The sequence below is a fragment of the Amblyomma maculatum genome, chromosome 4 (genome assembly GCF_055883805.1).
Source record: "Amblyomma maculatum isolate TAMU_Amacu chromosome 4, ASM5588380v1, whole genome shotgun sequence".
Classification (NCBI taxonomy): Eukaryota; Metazoa; Arthropoda; class Arachnida; order Ixodida; family Ixodidae; genus Amblyomma; species Amblyomma maculatum.
Genome location: NC_139347.1, coordinates 63,797,065 through 63,820,273, shown reverse-complemented (window position 1 = coordinate 63,820,273; position 23,209 = coordinate 63,797,065). Strand labels below are relative to the sequence as shown.

The following is a 23,209-nucleotide window of genomic DNA, read 5'->3' as shown; positions in this document are numbered from 1 at the left end:
TCCAAATTAGGGGCCACTGCAATTTTGCGTCAGTTCAGAGGGATAAAGCATATCGTCGTAAAGCTTCCCACGAAAGTCCTTGTATATGCAACCCATCGGCCACATCGAAGGCTCAACAAGCTTACTGTAGGATTCTTCATCAACTTCAATATGGAAGGACGAGTAGGAGTCGTACCTTGTTTTCAGCTGCCGGCAGGAAATGGGAGTAATATTCACTGATTTTAGATATAATAATAATAATAATAATAATAATAATAATAATAATAATAATAATAATAATAATAATAATAATAATAATAATAATAATAATAATAATAATAATAATAATAATAAATAATAATAATAATAAATGGCTTACAGGAAGGGAAAGGCGCAGTATCTGTCCCACTTGCTCTGAGGATACCTGAAACTGCGCCATAAGGGAATGGAGGAGGATGGGAGTGAAAGTGGATAGAGAGGAAGAGGAGCCGTGGTGGAGGGCTACGGAATAATTTCGACCACCTGGGGATCCTTAACGTGCGCTGACATCGCAAAGCACACGGACACCTCCTCGTTTCACCCTCATCGAACCGCATATTAGCTTTTTATACGAAGAGAAGCTCATTTTTAGCGGCATGCAGTGCGAGGTAATTCAACGCTTTTTTTTTTTTCGCATGCAACTGAAACTGAGCGCACAAAGGAGCGCCGATAGTACGTCGCAAGAGCAACGTCCGCTGGTGACGTGTCGTAATGAGTGCAGCGCCCAATTCAAAACGTGTGCGCTGATTTTCCAGACTAGGGAGCCTCGGCGCTTACCTTAGGCCACGGCTGGCGTTATCGTTGGCTTCCTCGCTCGTCGTAAGAAAAAGAATAGTCATCGTCAGCTACGCTGGAATCGCTTTTGGCAACACGGTTAAACACGGGCCTGGCGCTCTATCTGTTCGGCTACCTACGGAAGCAGCCTTTTTTTTATCTATTTTATGTTTGTCACTAGCTTTGGGAAAGGAATAACGCCGCGCTTTTTTTACAGGGCGCAGATTGTTGTTTAATGTAAACGGTACCGGAGTAATAAAATGCATTGCACTTCTTCTGTGAAGCGTCTATTTCCTACATGCGGTATCGACTTAACAGCTAAAATAAACGCGAATGTCTTCGTAGTCGAAAAGACTGTAATTGAAAATACTGGAATTGTTACATTACGTTGCTTCGTACAGGCTTCTCTATACGGATGTAGTGTGCCGGATTATACACGTCTCGTGCTTTAAGAACTCGTAGTCCATGATACTTGACCGCAGATGTGTACCACGTTCTAGTTGTATACCAAACAGGAATGGTTTGGTTTATGGGGTTTAACACCTCGAAGCGACTCAGGCTATGAGAGACGCAGTAGAAGAGGGCTCCAGAAATTTCGACCACCTGGGGTTCTTTAACGTGCACTGACAACGCACAGCACACAGGAGCCTTGCTTTCCGCCTCCATCGAAAAACGGGCGCCGTGGCCAGGATTCCACCCAGCTTCCTTGGGGACAGACGTCGAGCGTTCTAACCACTGCACCACCACGGCAGAGTAAACATGAATGGGCCAAATATAAACAGTTTGATGACTCAGTGTGTTCCAGCCCCAATTAGACAATCCGAGAGTTTACTATTTAAAATGAATTATTTTCACATGACACGTTCAAACTCCTTGCCATTCCTTTAAATGCACAGAAAAATGCGCTCTTTCATGGAGCCCCCTGCAGAAATTGGTATCTATCAGGAATAGTTACTACTGATATCTCGACACTTCGTTCTTAGCGTATCTTAAGACGAGGGTATCCAGCGGGAACAAATCGGTCGACCTTGGAGGCCAGAGTGTTGTTTCCCCATGTTCAATCCTGGTTGGGAAACGTATTGTCCAGGAATTGCAGGGCCGGAGGAAAAAATTGCGGTAGGGCTCCCTCATGCTTAAACCAACTTTCTTTTTTTCCAACACGACCAGTGGTAGCTCTGAGACAAATTTCGAGACGCGCCGTTTAAAGCATAGTCTGTGTGCGTTTTCACATTAAGGCTTCCGTCGGTGAATAGCGACAATACGCCCGTCATGAATGCCACACCAAACATTTGCTGACCATCTTATTTGGTGCTTGCAATCTCGCAGCCAATATGGGTTCTTGTCGGACCAATAATGGTTGGTTGGTTTATGGGGTTTAATGCCCTAAATCCAACCCGGCTTTGAGAGACGTCGTAGAGAAGGGCTCCGGAAAATTTTACCACGTAATGTTTTTTAACGTGCACTGACATCGCACAGCACACGGACGTCTTCCTTTTCACCCCCATCGAAAAGCGCACGCCGTGGCCGGGATTCGATCCCGAATCTTTGGGCACAGTAGTCAAATGCCGGTTCCCTGCAAAATTCGGCCTCGTCTGTCCAACTCTTTTCATCCAGAAATTCTGGGTCGTCATCACACTTAAATAGGCACCAGCTCCAAGCATCAAAAAGTTTTTAAAAGTCTTTCGATATCAGATCTTGTTGAAGACACACCTGATATTGGTGGCAGCTATGTCACGAAAGTAAGTTGAAACTTAAATTGAGGTTGGCTACATATATGCGTTGGCAATTTCCCTGATCTTTTCGGCCTGACAGAAACGTACGTGGAGACATCAATGTCAAACTCATCGGTTGCACTCTCCGATCTTTTCCTTTTCTGAACACGCACTGATGAAGTCGTATTAAATAGAATAAAATATGTTGATATGAACGTGGGACAAGTCGGCACAGGATGACCAGGATGCTGGGTGACATACAGTCTGTATGCCAACTGCACGTCGATTTGCGTGCTCACAAAAGGGAACAGAATGTCCACCTTCTCAGCAGTGGAATATGGGAGTGAATTGCGCTGGCACCAAGATTCCCCAATTCCCACGATGCGACGGGATGTTTTAATCCTAGGTGGCACTTCCACACATTCAAGTAATTTTAAACACTCGCTCTATAATGGCTTATTGATATGCACGTACCACCAAACATGCACCTAAATTACAAACGTCAGCGCTTTTTTAAAAACGGGTGCTAACACATGCTTACACAACCAAAAGAAAGCACACAGCCACTGCCACGTTAGCCCTCCTTGCCACGCGTACAAAGCATTTCCTTTTCTTGCGCGGCTCTAGAAACGTACCAATTACGGAAAAACAGAAACTCAGCCTATAGTTAGAAAATGAATGCATGGTGACGCTTCAAATCGAGCCCGTCAGGTAGCCATACCAAATACCTTCATGGCTGTCAAAATTGACGTTACCGTAGCTGACGATGACTAACTACCCTTTTTCTTACTTCTAGCGACGAAGCAGACGATAAAGCTGGTCGCGGTCTAAGCTAAGCGAAGACGCTCTCGATTCAGGGAAATTAGCGCATGCTTTCCGGATTGGTCACGAAATTAATTACAAATAACAAGCGGAAGGTGCGCTTGCGTCATACTTCCGGTGCTCATCGTGCGCTAAGTTTCGGTTTGCGCGCGGGAAAAAGCATCGGATTCCCTCGCACTGCAGGGCGCTAGAAGACGGGTTTTGCTTCGTTACGAAAACTGACATGGCGTTACCTAGTTCACAGCATCGAATTCCCAATAGGGACTACCCACCAAACTGTTACAAAAAAAGCGGTAATTACATCGCTTTTGTTAATTACATGAGTAGCTTGATTTTTTAAGCACATTATATCCGTCCGGACCGAGTTTGTTCTGTCCAACATTTTTTTCTTTATTTTCAACCCAGTCATTTTCCAGTCACATTATATATATATATATACCGGGTGTCCCAGCTAACTTGAACCAAGGGTTACAAAATAATATATTTGAGGCAGGTCAGTGAAACCGATTGCATATAACTGCTAGCCTGTTTGCGCACTACAGATAATTTTTTGTTTTGCAATTACTGAATCAGCTAATTATGTTAATTTCTCTAATTTATTAAATATTAACTTTAGACCAAAGATGTGAATTGGAAAGTTGTAGAGCACCTTCAGAAACCCCCATTCCATTAATCGCGATAAAGAAAGTCTCACGTGTATCTTTTTTTCCGGGCTCAGAAGAAAGCCCGCGAAATACAAATAATACCACGTGACTAGCGCATTTGTGCGCCGTGATTTTGGTGCTCTCAGTCGTGGTTTGATCGAACGAAATCAGCTGCGGCCGTGACCCGATGGTCCCGTTGCAGCGGCAGGCAGAAATGTTGGAGATGGTTCGGGCGAGGTCGAGCTCGCCCGTCGCCACCGCGATTTTGGCCAGACCTGCGCAGCGCAGCAGCCTACATCACGACAGGCGAATGACGATAAAGAACTGGCAAATGAAGGTGCAGCGCTAATTTTAGTCGAGTCACATGATGTCATCTCGCCCCTTTAGCCAAGCATGTATGCGCAGATTCAGTGGCTGATACCTTATCGCTCATCCGTTTGTCGTGACGTTCGCTGATGGGAGAGAAGGAGGCCTTGTTAGAATCTCGGTGGTGTCGGCTCGCCGCTCTCGCTTCTACTGCACCGTCACGTGGGCCGGCTGTCTGACGCGGGCGAAAAAGCCATTGCAGGCATATCGGCCTGCCGCTTTAGCGGGGCCAGGAAGACACGGCCGCAGCTAATTTCGTTCGCTCAAGCCACGACTGAGAGCACCACAATCGCGGCGCACAAATGCACTAGTCACGTGGTATTATTTGTATTTCGCGGGTTTTCTTCTGAGCCCGGAAAAAAAGAGACACGTGAGATTTTCTTTATCGCAATTAATGAAATGGGGGTTTCTCAAAGTGCTCTACAACTTTCCAATTCACATTTTTGGTCTAAAGTCGATATTTAATAAAATTTGAAAAATTATCATAATTAGCTAATTAAGTAATTACAAAACCAAAAATTGCCTGTAGTGCGCAAGAAGGCTGGCAGTTCTATGCAATTGGTTTCACTAACCTACCTCAAATATATTATTTTGTACCCCTTGGTTCAAGTTAGCTGGGACACCCGGTATATATATATATATATATATATATATATATATATATATATATATATAAACTCGATTTAACGAAGTTGAGGGGAGCCATGGAATATGTCGTTAAATCGGGAACCTCGCTAAATCGGGAAAAGCATTCCTCGGTCATTAATCTGGTAAAGTCAATTACTATATGGTGTCGCAGCATCAACGAAGCACCACGCGCCATCATATTTGTGAAGTGCGAATGCGCTGGAAATGAAATCCTGTTTCGAAGGACGTAGCAGCCAAGCCAACTTAAACAAAGGCCCATGGAAGCTGCAGTGTTGCGTCATCTTTAAATGTAGTTCCAACGTGTCCACTATGCTATGTTGCTAAAATAAAATTGCGGCCCGACCAACCACCGACGCCGATAGCACGTATGAAAAGCAGCAACGAAATATATACTTCAGCAAGAAGGGTCCCCGAGGATTAAATTTTTTTCCATGAAAGACGCCGCTGATTTGCAGGCTTGTGGTTTGAAAGCAACATCAGCCCGGATTTTTCGCGCGTTCTTCCTTCGTGTGTTCCCGCAAACTATCGCAGAAGATATTTATCCCGATGTTGGCATGCGGTACCGCTGCCGACACAGGATCTACGGGCCGGCTTTCTACCACTGGCGAAACCTCGTGAATTAGAATCAACATAACTTGTGTTTCGCACCGCGCAGTTTGGTAAAAGCGGGACATAGTTGCTGTACGATGTTACCGCTGACTTGCAGTCAGTACATTCTAGAGCAGTCTGTGCAAAATAGACCGAAAATAAACTTTTCCACTTTCATTTTTTAGCAAAAGGTTCGTTAAATCGGGACGGATAGCGAAATTAGTTTTCTTATTTCGAGTTACTGAAAGCATTTGACCATATGACCGTCTGAGGGGGAATCGGGATCTCTTCATTAAATCGGGACTGTTATTAAATCGGGTTTTGTTAAATCGAGTTATGACTATATATATATATATATATATATATATAGTAGTGGAGGGCTAGGGAGTAATTTCGACCGCCTGGGGGTGTTTACCGGGCGCTGACATTGCACAGCACACGAACGCGCCTCTTCGTTTCGCCTCCATCGAAACGCAGCCACCGCGGTCGGGATCGAATCCGGGTACCCCGGCACAGTAATTGGGCGTCTTACCGGTGCACCACCACTGCGGAGGACACCTCAACCATGTCGTAAGGGATGGGAGAAAGATGTGAGTGAAATTGCAAAGAGAGAAATAGGAGTCGGTAGGGAAGGACTACGTAGTAATTTCGACTACCTGAGGATCTTTAGAGTGCGCTGACATCGCACAGCACACGGATGCCTCTCCGTTTCGCCTCCATCGAAACGGAGGCGCTAGCGGTCGGGATCGAACGCAGGTACTCCGGCACAGTAGTCGGGCATCTTAACCTCTGCATCACCGCGACGAGGCAATCCTCCTCTTGTAAACCGGTTGCTACTTCCCGACAAGTGTAACAGGCATGCCCACTCGTCAAATATCTGGCAGAGAGAGATCAGTGCTGGTGCTTGAAGGACCATTTTTTTTTCCTTTTGGATATCCCACTCGTCAACTGTCGCATGTGTTGATAAGATGCTGTGACATCACATAATGGCGTCGTCATCAGTGCAGCTTTCCACGAGTGCTGCTGACGATCGCCAAGAACACGATCGCCTTTGGAAGCGACAGGCAAGAACGCTAACCGTGGAAGAGGACAGATATCGCGATGGCATAAGAACTTCAGGCGCAGAGGACAGAACAGGAGAAAACGTCTACTTACCATCTGTAATTTGTTTATGCCAACAGAACATGGGCCAGCATGCATGCATTCCTGCAGTGGAATAATCTAGCTTACGACTCAATGGTAAATTTAGAGTGTCCGATAACACAGGTAAAAACTAAGTGATTGATGATTAAGGGAGTAGCGACGTGCATATACTCGAAAGAGGATCTGCAAGGAAAGTCACGGACGGGAGCTTTTAAAGCTGTGAAATTGAAAAACCACATATGTTTATTGCGGTTGTCACTCCGCGTTGAAAACAAACATCAGAGAGTCAAAACTATTCCGGAAAACCTGAATTAAAGCATCAGACATATTGAGCTTCTCGGCATGAAAGACCATAAGAAAAACAAGACCAGGGCCCATATTCTCTAACTTCACATTTTTTCATTTCATTTGACCTGCCGTAAGCATGACGTCAGAATCATACAAAAGCGGCGAGTGTTAAGCTATGTAACATAAATCACCATTGGCACCCGTCGTCGGGGATAGCCAAAGCCACTCGCCGAATGCACCGGCTAATCACTAGCTGCGGCATGCAGCGAATAATAAAATGTGGTCACTAATGAGCCAATGATCGGTTTGTTTTCTACACATGCTTGAAATCCACGACTTCGTCACTCAACAACAGTGAAAAATGCCAGATTACGAAATATATTCCTAGTGGAAGCTCATTGAATACGGCCGTTTCTTTCCTTTTGCACGGCTCACAAAAAGCGCACAATTTCTGGCAAGAAATACAAGTGTCATCCTCAACATACGAGTGCATAGGTACAGCCTTGGCCGAAAGTCCTGAAACCAAACGTTCTTCGTCTCAGCCGAAAAATGAAGCCGCTACGGCCCCATTAAAGAGTAAAGTGCCATGCTATGAGACAGTTGTCTGCGGTGAAGGCCTCCCAGGCGCTGCTCCGCATTATGAAAAGCACAGGCCTGATCGAAAGGCTATGATTTTGCTGTTATGTTACGTGGTATTACTGTGACGTGATGGGATGTGATATGATGTGACATGTGTGTGATGTGACTGTACTGACTTCCCCAATCCCTCTCTTACCCACAACTTTTATATCCACTCACCGCTTTCCCCAAGTGTAGGGTAGCAAACCGGTTTCTTTTACCAGTTAACCTCCCTGCCTTTCCTCCTCTTCATCTTCCTCCTCCTTCTCGCTCTGATAAGAAATCAGTTCCTAGAATTGTACTTGCCCTTTGGCCTTTATTGAAAGCGTGACGGCTCAATTTTGTCGCTGAGATAGAGGTACCTTGGGATCAGGACTTTTGACCACGGTTGTAAATCGAACCACTGCAGAAAGAAATCATTGCAATTTAACAGTAACCCAGCTGCCCTAGATGCCTGCGAAACGAGGTGCTTTTCAGACGTGTAATTAGAAGTTAGCGTGGCCCATGTGTATCCTTTCTTTGGCTTTGTCCTGTGTCCCTGGGTGTTTTAAGTGAAGAAAACTTCTGAAGGTGACAGGTCAGTTTTCAATAATATTAGAAAGGCTGAGGTTCACTAAAGAGCAGTCGTGAGAGGATGGAAGACGGGTGCCAAGCCTCGAGTAAAAAAGGGGACAGTTAAAAGAAAGGTCGCTCACGCATTACTTTCCTGATTGGACAGCATGTGAGTTTCAAGTGGAAATAATTTTCAGCTCAGGGAAAATACCGTTGTTCTCATTCAAATTCGTTTCGGCCGGCAAATAAAATGTAAGCAATACTTGTAAACCGCTCTTGCGAAACCATGTGTGTGCGCCTGCGTGCATGCGCGCGTTTCTAGCCAGGGGGAGGAGGGTAAAGTCGTGTACTTTTTTGCCAAAGGTCAACACCCACTACTTTGAAATTCCGAGACAAACAATAATCTTTGGCCCGGCCATTCAGCATAGTATCAAGCGGATACATCACCACCTGCTTCCACGCGCCGGTGCTTGCTTAGCCTAGAGGAGAGCACACGAGCGAGCGCTTACAGCCGCACCCAGCAGCTCATGAATAAGGCAGGGAGACTTTGAACCAGAAAACTTCTCATCTCCACTTCCCGCTTCTGAGACCACTTGTGCTCTATTCTAGATAGGCGGTTGCCACGCACCGAGGAGGCATGCGGAGTTGGTAGTTGAAGATCTGGATCGACAAGGAATATGGTAAAGGAAAACCGCGGGAATATGTTGTACTCTGGCGCAAGACAACAAAGTACCGCCTGTGCTGCTGAACAGCAGCTAAGAGCGTCGACCGGAAGACATAGGCGAGAATGGTGCGCTGGCTCAAGATCGTTCGGGCGAGAGGAAGGTATGACGAAACGGGAATCGAACGGAACAGACACTATGCAGCTGCGCTACCGTCCGAATGATGTTTTCATTGCATTCGAAAGCAGGGACGGAAGGAGCGCCCGCTGCAAGGCTACGTCTTCCTAGAAAAGCGAGGAGGGTAGCTATGGCAGCCAAAATTTACCGACTTCGGACATATTATTCATTGTTTCGTTTAGGAAACTCTGGCACAGTCGACATTCAGAGCAATCAAGCGGTTCTTTGACTAGAAGTATTGTTTTGTTTTTCCAGCTTCCATGCTTCCTGTGTTTATACTTGCGAGAAGGTGGCTATCGGAACAAGAACATAATATCTGGACATTCGCGCACTTGCTGCAAAGTGTTTCGGGCCTTGAACGTCAAAAAAAGAGAAACCGCGCGAAGTTTGAATGTGTGATACGTATTGTTGATTTCCTATGGCCATGGGAAGACGCGAGCGAACGAAGCATACCACAGGTCATATTTGTACTCGCATATGTTGAATACGCCATTACTATCAACAAAATCGCACAGTATTTCATTCTATTGCTTGTTAAGGATGGCGGCATCGAGTCGACGCGGGAGCTGCTGCTTTTTACCATCAAAGCAAGAAGTCCCGACCAAAAGGGATGAACGGTCAGGAACGGCGGCTTTGAGACGCCATTCCCACCTGTAGCAAGCTGTAGCAAAAGTTGACTCCAAGAAAGCTCAGCTTGAGGCTCAAGTGCGACCGTAGGACAGGTAGAGTTGCGTTAGTTTGGTTCAAAAGACACTTCATGAACAAGTGAACGTACCTACCTGGCGTATTCAGAGGGATTATGAAGGCACATAGACCTAACCTGATAACGGTACCCGTCGCTTCCGAACAAGTACTCATAAAGTCCAGTGCTGAATAACTTTTTACGAACACTTATCAGGCAAGGCTTTTGTTTTTAGGCAGCTACTGATATTGGCCGCAAGGCGGTGTGACTGGTATGACTGGCTTCACCAACGAATCAGTCTCACCGAATAAGTCTGTTGGCTTAGCCAAGCCTGTCTACTGATTGCCGAAAATAACGGCGGCGTCAAGGCGAACGTTTTCACGGAAAAGAGTAAGACAAGGTACTTCCAAAAGGCACGCAAACAACTGAGCCTACGTTTCGCTGTCTCAGATTATCGGACGTCTGCGGCCAAAGCAATCTCTTCTAAAACAGCAAGAAATACAAAACAAAGATATCTCGTCTCGGTCCGCCTTGTTTGAAGACGAAACAAAATTTCATCTCGGGACGCTGGCGAATCACCTTTTGCCGAACAGACGCGTGCGTACGTAGCGGCGGGCTGAAAGGCGCGAGCGGGCGCCGGCAATGAAGTGAACCCGGGGGACCTTTTCTGCAAACATTTAAAATGATCCAAAGCGAGCCGCCTGGATTGCGAGGTTTTCGCGTACACCGCAAGTCCCCGATGAGCCATAACGCGCATGCAGGCCTCGTATCGTAAAAATAATCGCATCTTCTGAACGGTCGATTACAATACACCTCGTTCATGTCCTCCCCTTCCATCTCGTTACTCTTACAATATCTTTTTTTTTTTTTTTTACTTCAGAATGAGGCTTGTACCAATTTTACCTGCCACATTTAAACAGCCCACTCACATCACCGATCTCTCTCAAAAGGCCTCGGAGATCGGTGTGGAGTCTTCAGATCTCTGGTTCTTTTCTCTCGCCGTTCGTCAGGGCGAGATTTCTGATGAATGCGCCTTTTGATAAAGCATTTTACCTTGATTCGCGCTTCGTTCGGACGCACGTGTCGGTCTTGAGAGGTTGTTTGCGCTGGAAATATTGCACGCAGGCGTATTCTTTACGTTACTCTTCTACAGCGCCAAAGATTCCTCAGGAGAGTGTGCCATTTTTTATCAGTTCAGCCCGTCATTTTTCTCCGCTCATAAATAACGTGCGGGATCGTTAATCAAGAGCTCCGCAAAGATCTTAATAATCGCACTGCGACAAAAGCACACGGAATACGGTTGCCGGAAGTTTTAGGATTGAGCACGTAACGAGCCATTTCTTATAACCTGGATCATCATTCAAGAGCCTGCTTCACGTCTTTAAATGAAAGACAGCGAAATGAGCATGCGCAGAATCTAGTACATTAAGACCGTGCATCCGCGCAAGCAATAATTCCTGAGATCGAAGGCAAATTTCTCAAGCAAGCAGATTGAGACGACTTCTAAGAATAACACTTGGCGTGACCGTTCTTATTCCTGAATGGATCTTTGGCAAAGCGAGTGGGTGAAAACAACTGAATCTTGCAGAAACAGGCACAGGTTCATGGTGCTACACAGTTGTGTTGTCGATCACTGACTCAAATGTTTGTTTTCTTATTTTTTCATATAGTGAAATTTGTATGTTGCACTATATTCGGCGAATGAAAGTAATTTGCAAGGCTGTGCTCTAGTGCTAAAAACAAAAAGTGAGACTAAAAAAAAAAAATTAATAGAAGTCTAACTATCACGAGCCGCATGAGCGCGCTTCACGAACAGGCGGACGTCACAAGATAAATCTTTGGAGATGCAATCGGCTGCTCGTATTTCATTTGTTACTGATAGTGTACAGGGTTAGGTGTTTGGGTGGCGATGTAAGGCTTTTACACAACAGCCTGCCAGGTAGAACTGAAAATTTAGGGTATTTCTTACATGTCTAAACAACGGTGTTCCCGTGCAAATTTACATTCATGAAAAGGCCACACGACACAACATAACTGCCGCTGTAGAGCCTACTTCATTGTTGTAAACTGAATTCCAAGTCACGACATTTTTAAACAGTATTTTAAATTAGATTCTCTTTAAAAGTTGCTAAATAATCTGTAGAGCTGCTTTAATGAATAACCACTGCTCTGCTATACGAGAGTCGCTAAAATTGTTGCCTTTATCTTTGTCGCGACTGCTCTAAGCAATGGGGAAGTGACGATTGTAAGTAACGAAGCAGAAACAATCAACATCGTTAGCACATTTGGAAAAGCGTCCCCTTTCGTGCGGAAACGCTTCAAGCTGCGCCAGAAATGTGCGCTCTTTGATCTCGATTCGACAGATCCAAACACATCGAAAAGTCATTAACACAAAAAACACCGCGTAAAATAATCCATTCGTAGGCAGGTGACAGAAGCCTCCCAACTGATTCTGAATGCGCACTGGAATAATTTGGAAAGACGCTTGGACTGTTTCGCCGTTCACTTCGTGTAATCACGCCATACAACACAATACGAAATGATATGCTGCAGACCGAAAAAAAAAAACGACAGAATTTTGATTCTTCTTGACGAAGGTTTGAATGTTTTACAAATCATTCCTAAATGAACCTAGTTCAGCGTCAGATTTAGAATTTCAACCCTCGTGCAAACGTTGCCATGGCATACAGGCATATTAGCATGAACGTATGGAACTAGAGAAAGCCATTCAAAAGCACCTGAATGACGCCTACGAGTGCTGTTCAATGGCTTTGCTTCATTGTAATTTTATCTACTGTTTCTTCACACTGTGCTATATATCTTCGTCATCTCATTCCGCAGCAAGGAAAGCAAGCGCTGAACTGAAATCATTAATTTAGCTAGACAGAGCACGGGTACTGCTGTTTACCAAAAAATAATGTGCTCCAGTTCCGCTGCTGTGTTTCTCTCCCGTGTTTAATTCCAGAAGTGCAACTCTGTTTACGTGCGTTGGATATGGCGCGCACACTCCAAAAGTCATTTGAAAACCAATTATCCTCAGGCTCTGGCTCTTCAGTCGCTCATTCATGATTACAGCTCTGATTCCAACCTAAGCGCTGCTATTGTTGGCAGTGCGACTGTCTCTATACGCTATAGGCTAATTAATAATGTTGACTAGGCTACACATAATTATTTCATTTGAAGCTATGGCCGGATTTTGTAAGATTTCCCGCTTCATACTGCTGCCTTTCTAGCACTAACAGGTGACGCGTGCGACATCAGAGTTAGTAGACCGCAAGCTGTATTGTTTACGCATTCCGCTCTTAAAGGCATAGTTGAAGGGTACCAGAGAAAAAAAATAAAGAATGGAAAGAGGAAAAACCCATACCTCACTTTATGAGGGATACTTAAGCTCCGCACTTAAGTACGGGTGGTAGCCTGCGCTATCACGCATAGGCTGCCCCCCGACATATAAATTCCCGCTTTAACAGAAGAGGCTTACGAATTGGCCTGCTTGGCCTAAGAACAACGTGCTTAACTCAGAATCAAAGACCTCTGGAAGGTTTATTCTAATTACATCTGCCCACCTCAAGTAAGCAACCCCAGTGAGCAGCTCCTCCAAACTTTCTGCTGTTGTATGGTCTCGCTAAGTCGCACAAACAATCGGAAAATCAGCGCTCGGTCATGTCACAAGCGATCAAGCTACCACCTGCATGGCAGCTCCATTCTTGTGATTTTTCGCTCACAACGCGATGCCGCCGACACACTTGCAGCCTAACGTACCCTTCAACTATTGATTTAAAACACGACGCTCTGTGAACTCTAGTCATAGATCACACTTCTGTGGTTACTTCAGCAATTCACTTGAAATCACTTCAATTGTGTGGTTACCTCACCTTAAAACAATTACTGCACAGGACTTCATTCTCACCTTCATAAAATTTAACAGCTTTATTTCGTTTGCTCGGGCCGTGCAGATCATTTATTCAGCCCTCAATCTTGCGCAAGCAGATGGTAATGTATTGTTGCCCTATTACCACGATGGGACCAAGAGATAAGCCCCCTGCTGTTCTCGGTCTGACCCCCTCGCCTAGTGAACCGTGGTTCATTCGCATTGGAAATAGATTCGGCTTAAAGAACGATCGCCCTTTTTGTTTTACGGTAGATATTCCACCAATACCATAGGAAGAACCTGATAGTATTCAAGGTCTTCCTAAATGTATGCCACTGCCGTGGATGCCAGTCAACTGTAGATCAGCACACGCTTGTCTCATTCGTCACATAGCCATGCACTTTGGCAACCCGTGAGCTAATACTGTCGTCCAGACTGTATGCTATATATTCGAGTCAGAGTGAGTAAACCAGTCGCGCTTTTACCCCACACTCGAAGCCAGTATGATTCCCTTGCAAGGGAGGCAAACAGAGCACTATCAAACACCAGTCTACTGTGATACTGTCAGCTTACTGAGAATAATTCCATTGTTTCAGCGTAGGCATCCTTCACGCAAATACCTTAAGGGTGCGCGATGTAGGTACGCCGGGACGCCACACACTACTCAGCAGGAAGTTACCGCTTACATTTCCTCCCATCCTTATGTTAACTCTATCACCATATAATTCCGACCTTGGATCCCTCTCCCCTCGGAACTTCAAGCAATTTACAGTGCCGTTTCACCTATCCAGCTGTGCCGTAATTAAGTTATATCCAACTCTACACGGACTTCGCTCATTTCAAATTGCCCACTTCATTCATCAACTGAGAAAAAAATTCGTGCCCATGCACTCAGATTCATGGTCCTGCTAATGATCTGCACGATGTTGACGTGGATATAGGCGACGCACTTTGACACTTGTGTAGACCTCCTCTTGTTCCCCTAGACCCATTCCAGTCCCACCGCAGTCGAGAAAAGCTACAACAAATTTGTGCTATCACAGCAGAAGTTCTGTGCAGTTTTTGAAGGCACAGAGGTTTGGATCAACTTGCTGTAAGAAAACAAATTTGTTTAGCAACATAACTATTTATTAGCTAATAAAACGAAACAATAATACAAAACTGCGAGATTAAAGGCAGTACTGCATAATATTTCCCGGTATTTCTGACACGGTTTTGTTGTTTGTTTGTTTTTTCGAGTGGAATGTTTCCGAATCGCAAGCTCTGCGCACGCGAATACGCAATCTAATGTCACGATGTTAGCACCTTCTCCTAAGGTAATCTTCCTCGGGTGGAGGAAGTACTCATACGCTGGATTCAGGCTAGGAAGGCCCTGACCGCTTCTAAGCGTCGTCAGTGGCGTAATAATCGACTGGATTTACTGGCAGTGACAGACAAATGATTTCTCTGTGGCGTCTAACCGTACCTGTGTAATTTGTGCCTTTTGTTTCCAAAACTCTCCTTCAGTGAGAATGGAGAGCGGTGAAATCGTTAATTTGATTTCGAAAACCGAAAAATGGACTGTCGCTACATCTACATTAATTGTGATTACATGAGCAAAATTCGTATCTACTCCTTCTATTCCCCTCAATTGTTTCTCTCTTTCCTCGCTTTGACGTAGGGCGCGCCTTTCGAATAGAAAACAAAATTTCGCACTCGTGTGAAAATCTCACATGACTGAATGGCGCCTTGCCAAGCTTATTGATAGCATGCAGCACTCTTATTTAGGGGTGTACAGCAAGTTTCATGTTCACGAGTCATGCCTGTGCGGAAAAAAAGCTGTCGTTTCAATACAAGAAAAGCAGATAGTAATTCCATCTTCCTTAAGCTTTTTTGCAGCTTAAGCACGATAGTACAACGTCGCATTTAATTTGGACAAGTCTATAAGTTTGCAATTGCCTTGTTGCGAAAGCACAATTTGTAAATTGGTATTCTCGTTTCGACTCAGTACTTTCATTTCCGCATGAAACCGCCCACTGTCACTTTGATATATTTTATTGAAATATCATACACTCTTCTGTTTATAACGCTTTATGTTTGCCTATAAAGCGATGCCCGGGTCTCTGACAGCGCAGGGGTTTAGTGAAGGTCGAAGAAGGAAAGCACCACGTGTCTGTAATTGAGAGAATTGTAAGGAGCGGGAATAACTAAAGCTGAATCCCTAATTAAACATTATATTACATTTTATTGAGCACAACACATACATATCAGTAGACTGATTTGTTTTGTGCTTTATTGCTGCTCTGTTACTACCTGATAATAATCCAGTGTCAGTTTTCCACTACGCTCCACGGAAGACAAATAAGAGAACCTTAATTATTATCTCCATCCTTAAAAACCAAGTTGTGTCAAATATTTAAAGAAGAAAACCCAACAAACCTTCAGCTTTGATGTATTTTCCAACGAGGCGGCTGCAAAGACTATACTGATAACGGGCTTTTAACTAACGCTCCATGTTAGGCAGAAATGAGAGAGAGAGAGAGACATCAGTTCTCAAACCATTACTTTTGATTAAGTTTTATGTAAGCACCCATACATGTTTAGGGGAGACCGTAATATTGGATCTCTTAATAGAATGGGTCCTTGAAAGAAATGTGCTTTTCATCAGATTTTTGTATCCACTTTTTCAAAGCACTAAATATATTGCCTTTCGTCCTTTTACTACGCCGTCTATATGCGTATATGCAGGGGCGCGTGTCGCAAGAAGCCTATTCTGAACATATGAGGTCAGAAGGCAACGCTAATTACTTCGCTGCATATGACTCGGGCTTTCAACTTGCGTTTGACAAAAGTACGCAGAAAAACAGCAGAAACATTGTGCATACCCGCTCGCACTAAATTCCCTCCTGCCGTGCTGTGACAGCAGAACATTTCGGCCGCATACCCTCTCCTCCGTACCGTCCAGCCCCAAATATGCAACTGCAGGAAAACATCCCCTCACCAGCTGACCACTCGCGTAAATGCGTTCGGGACCCTCTACTCTCATTCACAACACCTCCAACCTCATAGACAAAGACCACCCGGAGACCAGAGAACAGGCACCCCGTACTCATGAGTCGTGCATCGTTAAATCATGATCCCACAAAGGAAAGAGGACAAGGATACACCGAAAACTGCGTCTGTCTGGGACACAAAGCGCCACGCCTGAACCGCGTAACCCAATTAAGACCGCGTAACACGTCAGCAGAAATCGTCCGCGATGCGGGATCAGCAAGCTGTCATCGCCTAATAGAGTTAGCCAAAACTTCCAACAACCAGGAAAGGGCCATCGACCTTTCGAGTCGGGTGCGAATCCGGTTGCCGAGGGACGTTGAGCGACCGCAGGAATCTCAGGTGCTCATCGATGGGTGCCGAAAGGCCCTTTTCGCGATAACTCAATATGGTTAATAGCCCTCTCCTTCACTTAGCTTGAGAAGGACAAGGTGCCTGGCACCCCATTGCATTTTGTCACCTTCCACCTTTTATGCCGTATCGTATCCCATCAGCTTCGCTCGTTGATGTTATCTGTTCTCGCTTTTTTCATACTGCGAAACAAAACTTAAGAACTGGTTAACTATGCTCAATATAAAAGCTCATAAAATTACGATTTCTTTTTTTTTTTTTTATCAGCAACAGTGTGCACAGAGTTCTTATTTGTTGATGTTGCCATGAAAGTTTGCTATATTCTTATCTTATTCTGCTTTCTGGCTAGCCTCCCTTGAATTCCCCTCTCCACTTTAGTTATCTATCTATCTTACTCTGAACCTTATGGTCGCGTTGCTATGGTGACAGTGGCTTAACAGAAAAGCACAATAAAGTCATAGAAACGCATGCCACGACCGTTAACATTTAACTGAGCATTATTTATTCTGGGTGGAAGATCGAATAAATATGCAATTGAAAGAAAGCGTTCGCCACATTTGTTTGGCTCTCGATGCAGTGTGATTGCTGTTTTAGCTACATATTCTCATAACGTGTCTCCAAGTTGTCCAACCTTCTATACATCAGCGTCATTGGCAATCTACGCGGAAGCGGTACAGGCAGGTCTCAACGTAAGAGTTAAAAAAGAAAATGCACTTCAGGAGCATTAAACTGCAAAAAAAAAAAAAAAAAGAATACCTTTTGCCGGCAATACCGTCTAAAACGTTGCATGAGACCTGACGGCACTAGTCGTGCAGTAAGCGGCACGATAAAGAGATAAAAACTGCAGCTGACTGCCAAAGCAGGCATGTAGTATTCCCACCCTCTAATTTAAGGCACAATGCAATTTTGCACAGATGTATGCTTAGTGTACACAAAGTTTTAACAACAGGTATATATGGTCTCTCCTGAAAGAATAAGACTAGTCGTGGCGTTGCGCATGTATCACCGCTGTTAGGAAAACGGTTTCGGTAGTTGGTGGGGGACCCTTCAGTTTAGCGTAGTGACGAGTTCGGTTGGCTTCGAACAAGCCAGGGGAGTTAGCCAGCCTGAGCCTGTACACCTTCTTAGTTAGGTGCGCCCAGGAAATTGGAACGAACTTCGGAACAGCCATATACATGGTAAAATTTTGAAGTAAACTGGAAAGTCGCCTTCAGAGAAAATTGTCATGATGAAGGCAATGATACGAATTGGTTACTGCTGTTGTTAAAATGGCACAAAATATTTGCAGACAGCCGTGAAGACATCTATCCCAGCAACGGTTCGGGCGCCCGCCAACGACGGCTACGGACGCAGATAATTATTGTGTGCGTGTCTTAGGGTAAACTGATCAGCGTATAAGTATTTTCATGATTGTAGAATCCCTAACTGTTCTGTAATCATACGGACACTTAAACGACGATTAGTATTCAGTTTAAGTTCGGTTAGCGGTTAGCGCCGTAACCGCTGTTTCGCTCACCGTGCGAACAGCAGTGACCGTTGTTACCGCAAAACAGAGGTTAAGGGTGACCTTGAGACAAGAGTATAAGAGGGACGTACATACGATTTCTCCTGCTTTACAATGTACCGTACAGAACAGCTTACTCTTTACCTCAGCGCTCTCCTTGAGTTCTGGTACAGGAAATGAATTGCGAACCCCGTTAAAGGTAGCTTCCTCCTTTCAAACTACTGGCGGCATCCTGCAAAAACTGTGATGAGACACACTTCACACGATTTGTCGGTGGTGTCCGTCTTTCTTCGTTCTCTGGTATCCCTCTAGCCTTGTTTCGCAAGCACCAACTACCAAAAACAAGGTACAAATTGTCGATGTTTTCCACTTTTGGACGTCAGTATAAGGCTGTGTCAAAAGAAGAGTGCAATGCATATCGAGAGGATTTAGTTTTGTTCGAAGACTTGCCATGTCACATAGGATGGAGTTGTCATTAACTTAAAATAAGCCGCGTAGAAAGTAAGCAGTGCCTTCCGGAAACCGCAGCAAGCTCTGGTTCCTAACGTTGTCTGTTAGCCACAAGGTCACGTCTTCCGCCCTTATAGCCGTCAGTCCAATCGCTTGTATTCGGCTTGTTCTTGAGTTTTGTCATCCCAGGGCACGTGCATAGAAAGTGGCGAATGCACACATCTACGGCTGGCCTGGAGCCCTTGTAAGGACACGTGCTCGGCATTGCATCTTCTTGAGAGTCCAATCATTACGCTGCCGACGGGGTAAGGGTGGCCCCAGCACTAAATCCTGTAAGAGGTACCCCCTCCATTCTGGTTTGTAGCGAAATATCCACTAGGCTAGTCAGTTGTGCATTTTGGGTAAGCGTCCCTAGTCACTGTTGCGCATGAACCGTAACTATGGCAATTAGTTGCTTCGAGTTGCAGAAGAGGGGAAGAAGAAGGAAAGAGAAATGGGGGAGAAGGAGAAGCCGGTCAAACGGATCAAATTCAGAAGACCCACCGAGTCGCCGATCACACTACACGATTTACAGCCAGTTCATCGATGACGAGAATGTTCGACTCGGACTTTGTGAACAATATATTTGGGTCGCTTTCGCTACGCATATCCAGGCTTAACTTAGTTGAGCTGCCATCCATTTTTGGTTGTGAGGTAGAGAATAAGTGCACTGGGAGCATCTTCACCTGCCTTCACTTCTTTCTGAGCTGGTAGCAGCGATTCATTTCGTTTTTGTCAAGTGATTGCAATCGCATAAAGGATATCCATGCACTTCCTTTACCCGCCTTTCCTACATTTTTTAGAGGTGTGGGTGCTTTCGCGGATACGTGTGACTAAGCGGTATTTTACTGTAATCGACCAGCTCCAGCCGGCTCTAAGCGCTTCCTTTGGTGCAAACATTTTAAGTCGTCACCATTTGGTGCGCTGAACTAGAAAGAAGAACTTGCGCAAAGTCGAGGAATAAAGGACAGTTACGCATATCGTGCACAAGCTTTCATATATCTGGGCTATCAGTGTCCGTTATAGCGCACACGTCCTTTATGAATACGGTGTCTTATCGGAAAGTATACGCGAGCCAAAGTGTGGTTTGCAGTAACGTGCGCACCAGGTATTTTTTTCCCGATATCTTGATATGGGATGCGCAATGGCAATAGCTGGCTTGTTCCGACTCATCAAAGAAAGATGCCTCTTAAGTGACGCGCCATATTTTACACTTGCCGTCGGCGCAGGCCATGCACCTTGGAAAAAGCCGCACGAGCCCGGTCGCCTGGAGCCTCCGGGCGTCTCTGCTGCTTTTGCTGCTGTTGGTGGCGGCGGACCAGGGCGACGCCGCCGCCTACCTGTCCACCAAGGACACGCCGGGCGACGAGCTGCTGGACAGCCGCGCCGCCGACCTGGGCGATTTCGCGGGCCTGGCGGCGCTGCTTCGCGACTACCTGGCTGGAAGGCTGCAGGAGCTGCCATCATCATCCAGAGCACGCTTCGCAGACTCCGCCGCGTCGCAGATCAGCGTCGCCAAGAGAGGAGGTGCGCCCCGATGCAATTCCTGTCCGCTGCCGCACTGATAGATGAGCTGTGGGCCCATATTCTAGCTTTACCTCCTCGAGGGACTAGAACCACTTTCTGGCTGAAGCAGCCAAATCCACCTGCCCTGGTTTATCAGAGTACTATACTGTATGAGAGTACCGCTCTTCTAGACACAGGATTAGGAAGGAATGTGGCTACCACTGCCTAACAGTATCAACGAAGCTCAGCGTTGGCATAAGTGATAACTTCAATCGTGAACTAACGCTTTGACGAGACGTTAGGAAAAGCAGTGGGCAGCGTATACAGACCTCAGAGATGTCTTTCCCAGTATGTAGTTTCTAAAGATCTTGCTCGCTGTTCCGGAAATAGCTATATATGCCATGCGGCGCCAAGCTGAAAGCGCCGGATGTTTTTCGAATGGCCTTTTCAAACTAACTTGGATCACAATCTTAAGCCGCACTAGTATCATCCCCATCGAGATTAGATATGTTTGAAAGTGTAACTTCAGTCGTCGGCAGATATACGCAAATGTTTGACCATTTCATTTGATCGCAATTACGGTAACATCTATAAATCTGTTTAGATTGACATGAACACTCGTTCGGGGAAGGGTGGACCTTCAACACCAGCGATAACGTCTGCAGTGCCGCACGTCATACAGCGGGCAACGGGGAATCTAACTCCAGCGCTTCAGGATCATGTCTTCACAGCTGACGCATCTACGGCGTGCGGAGTAGCCGACGGGAGCATCCCCTTCCATTGCTTCAAAAATCCGTGACGGCTTCGAGGGTTGACGTTTCATCAGTGGTATTGGTTTGGTTTGGTTTGTGAGGTTTAACGTCCGAAAGCAACTCAGGCTATGAGAGACGCCGTAGTGGAGGACTCCGGAAATTTCGATCACCTGGGGTTCTTTAACGTGCACTGACATCGCACAGCACACGGGCGCCTTGCTTTGCGCCTCCATCGAAAAGCGGCCGCCGAGGCCGGGATTCGATCCTGCATCCTTGGGAACAGTAGTCGAGCGCCGTAACCACTGCGCCACCCCGGCGGGGTATCACTGGTATTCACACGCGTGCAATACGTGCAGTAATATATTGGGACCCTGCAGTTCACTTCACGCCACTTTCAAATTTCTAATCCTTAACAAGTAATGCCAGATTCCGCGGTTTCTTTAGTTTTTGGCTGAAGCCAAGTGCACTGCGTAGATTGAGCCAATGGCAAATTCCGCAAATTTGGAAATTGAATTTATTCAGGAAAAAGCATTTACATTGTACTGTCGATGATCGCTTTTGTTTAACAAGCATGGAAGCTCACTGCGTCCTTCTGACGTCCGTTAACCTATTCGCCCAACATGGCGACACAAAGAATGTACACGAAAGCTTCCCTGCGTCTTCATTTTGCTCTACGGACAGCTTAACAAGAATGTCTCAGCAGGAACGAATCTGTGTACGGTTTCATTTCTTTAAAGCGAAAATTTTTATTCTGCAGGCCCACTTAGTCACTGTATCAACGTTTCAACGTTTCATCTACTTTGTTCCTATAGCTTGCTCGTACTAGCATAGCGCCGGAACTATCGACTGATAACTTTTGATCCTTGATGTAGGGCTTTCTCGTTTCGAACGCTGTTTGCGATTGCACTGGTAAACTTTCAAGTTTTCGCTTTAGTTAACTGTTCAGTGACGTTTATGAACGCAATGAATACACTACAGAAAGACACAAATAACGTTGTCTTTCCCTCGTGAGGCGTCTTTAGCCTCTCAGGCTCATTTAAGGCAAAGCCTTGTACAGCTCACATGTAAGAAAATACAACCGTGTGCTTAAATAAACTCAGATTAGTCAAGAAGGACTGTGTGGTCATGAACCGGAGCCAAATTCGGAAAGGCCCCTTGGCGCCCTTGGCGTCATAGGTCAAAAGCAGGAGAAAAATGCCCGGATTAAAGCTAAATGCTGCAAGAAACTTCACAGTATTTCCATGAATAGAGCTGGAAATAAAATTTGGTTAAATGGAATAGAGTGTGAGTTAAACCACTATCTCCGAGTTGCGAGGCAGATATGCTATTAACCGGCCCCCCGTTTCGTTCGGCCAAATTGAATAAAAGCGGACTTAGTGACGGCGTGTTGCAGTCAAACGTAGTGTCAGTAATCATTAAAAAAAATACAAATTATATGTACTCTACGTAGGTTTCTATCTTTTTTTTCCGAAACCGAGCATTGCATTTGGTGTCTTAAATTCCCGAAACCAGATTTAAGCCTGACGCTTGCACCAGTATTGCCGTTCCTTTCTCGGCACAGTTCAGCATGTAGGGAAATCGCTCCAAATACGTTGACTCACTTGAATTATACCGAAGGGAGCAAAAAAAATTTGGAGGACGCTTAAGCTTCGCCTTCAAGAATGGAACGCGATAGCGTTATTACATCGCAGGGGACGCTTTCCCAGCAGAAGCGCTACGGCGCAGCGATCACGTCAGAGGCGTCCGGCATCAAACGCTGCACCTAGCAATCGTGCTGTGAGCGGAAAGAGGAGCCGCGTCGCCTAAACACCACTGGTCGAGTGACGCACGCTGGATGTTGGAAGGGGAGAGAGCGAGAAAACTTACTCATTAAACGCAAGGGTATTGGGGCCTCCTCGCACCGGTACCCGCGCGGCCCGAAGGGGAGAAGCGGGTGAGCGAAGATAGTGATCTAAAGAAAGGAAAGACGCTTGATTTTACAACCCGTGAGGGTGCACGGCGAAACGTCAGGG

The 23,209-nt window shown here is 45.6% G+C and overlaps 1 protein-coding gene across 2 annotated transcripts in view; it reads left to right on the top strand.

The window, feature by feature from the left end:
* LOC146191257 (uncharacterized) overlaps positions 1 to 23,209 on the top strand; it is a 93,097-nt gene that overhangs the window by 54,425 nt on the left and 15,463 nt on the right. For both annotated transcript variants that reach the window (XM_084601742.1, XM_084601741.1), the window contains one exon: positions 20,169 to 20,466. In XM_084601742.1, coding sequence (XP_084457868.1) covers positions 20,172 to 20,466 — 295 coding nt within the window. In that variant the 5' untranslated portion in view covers positions 20,169 to 20,171. The remainder of the gene's footprint in view (positions 1 to 20,168; positions 20,467 to 23,209) is intronic.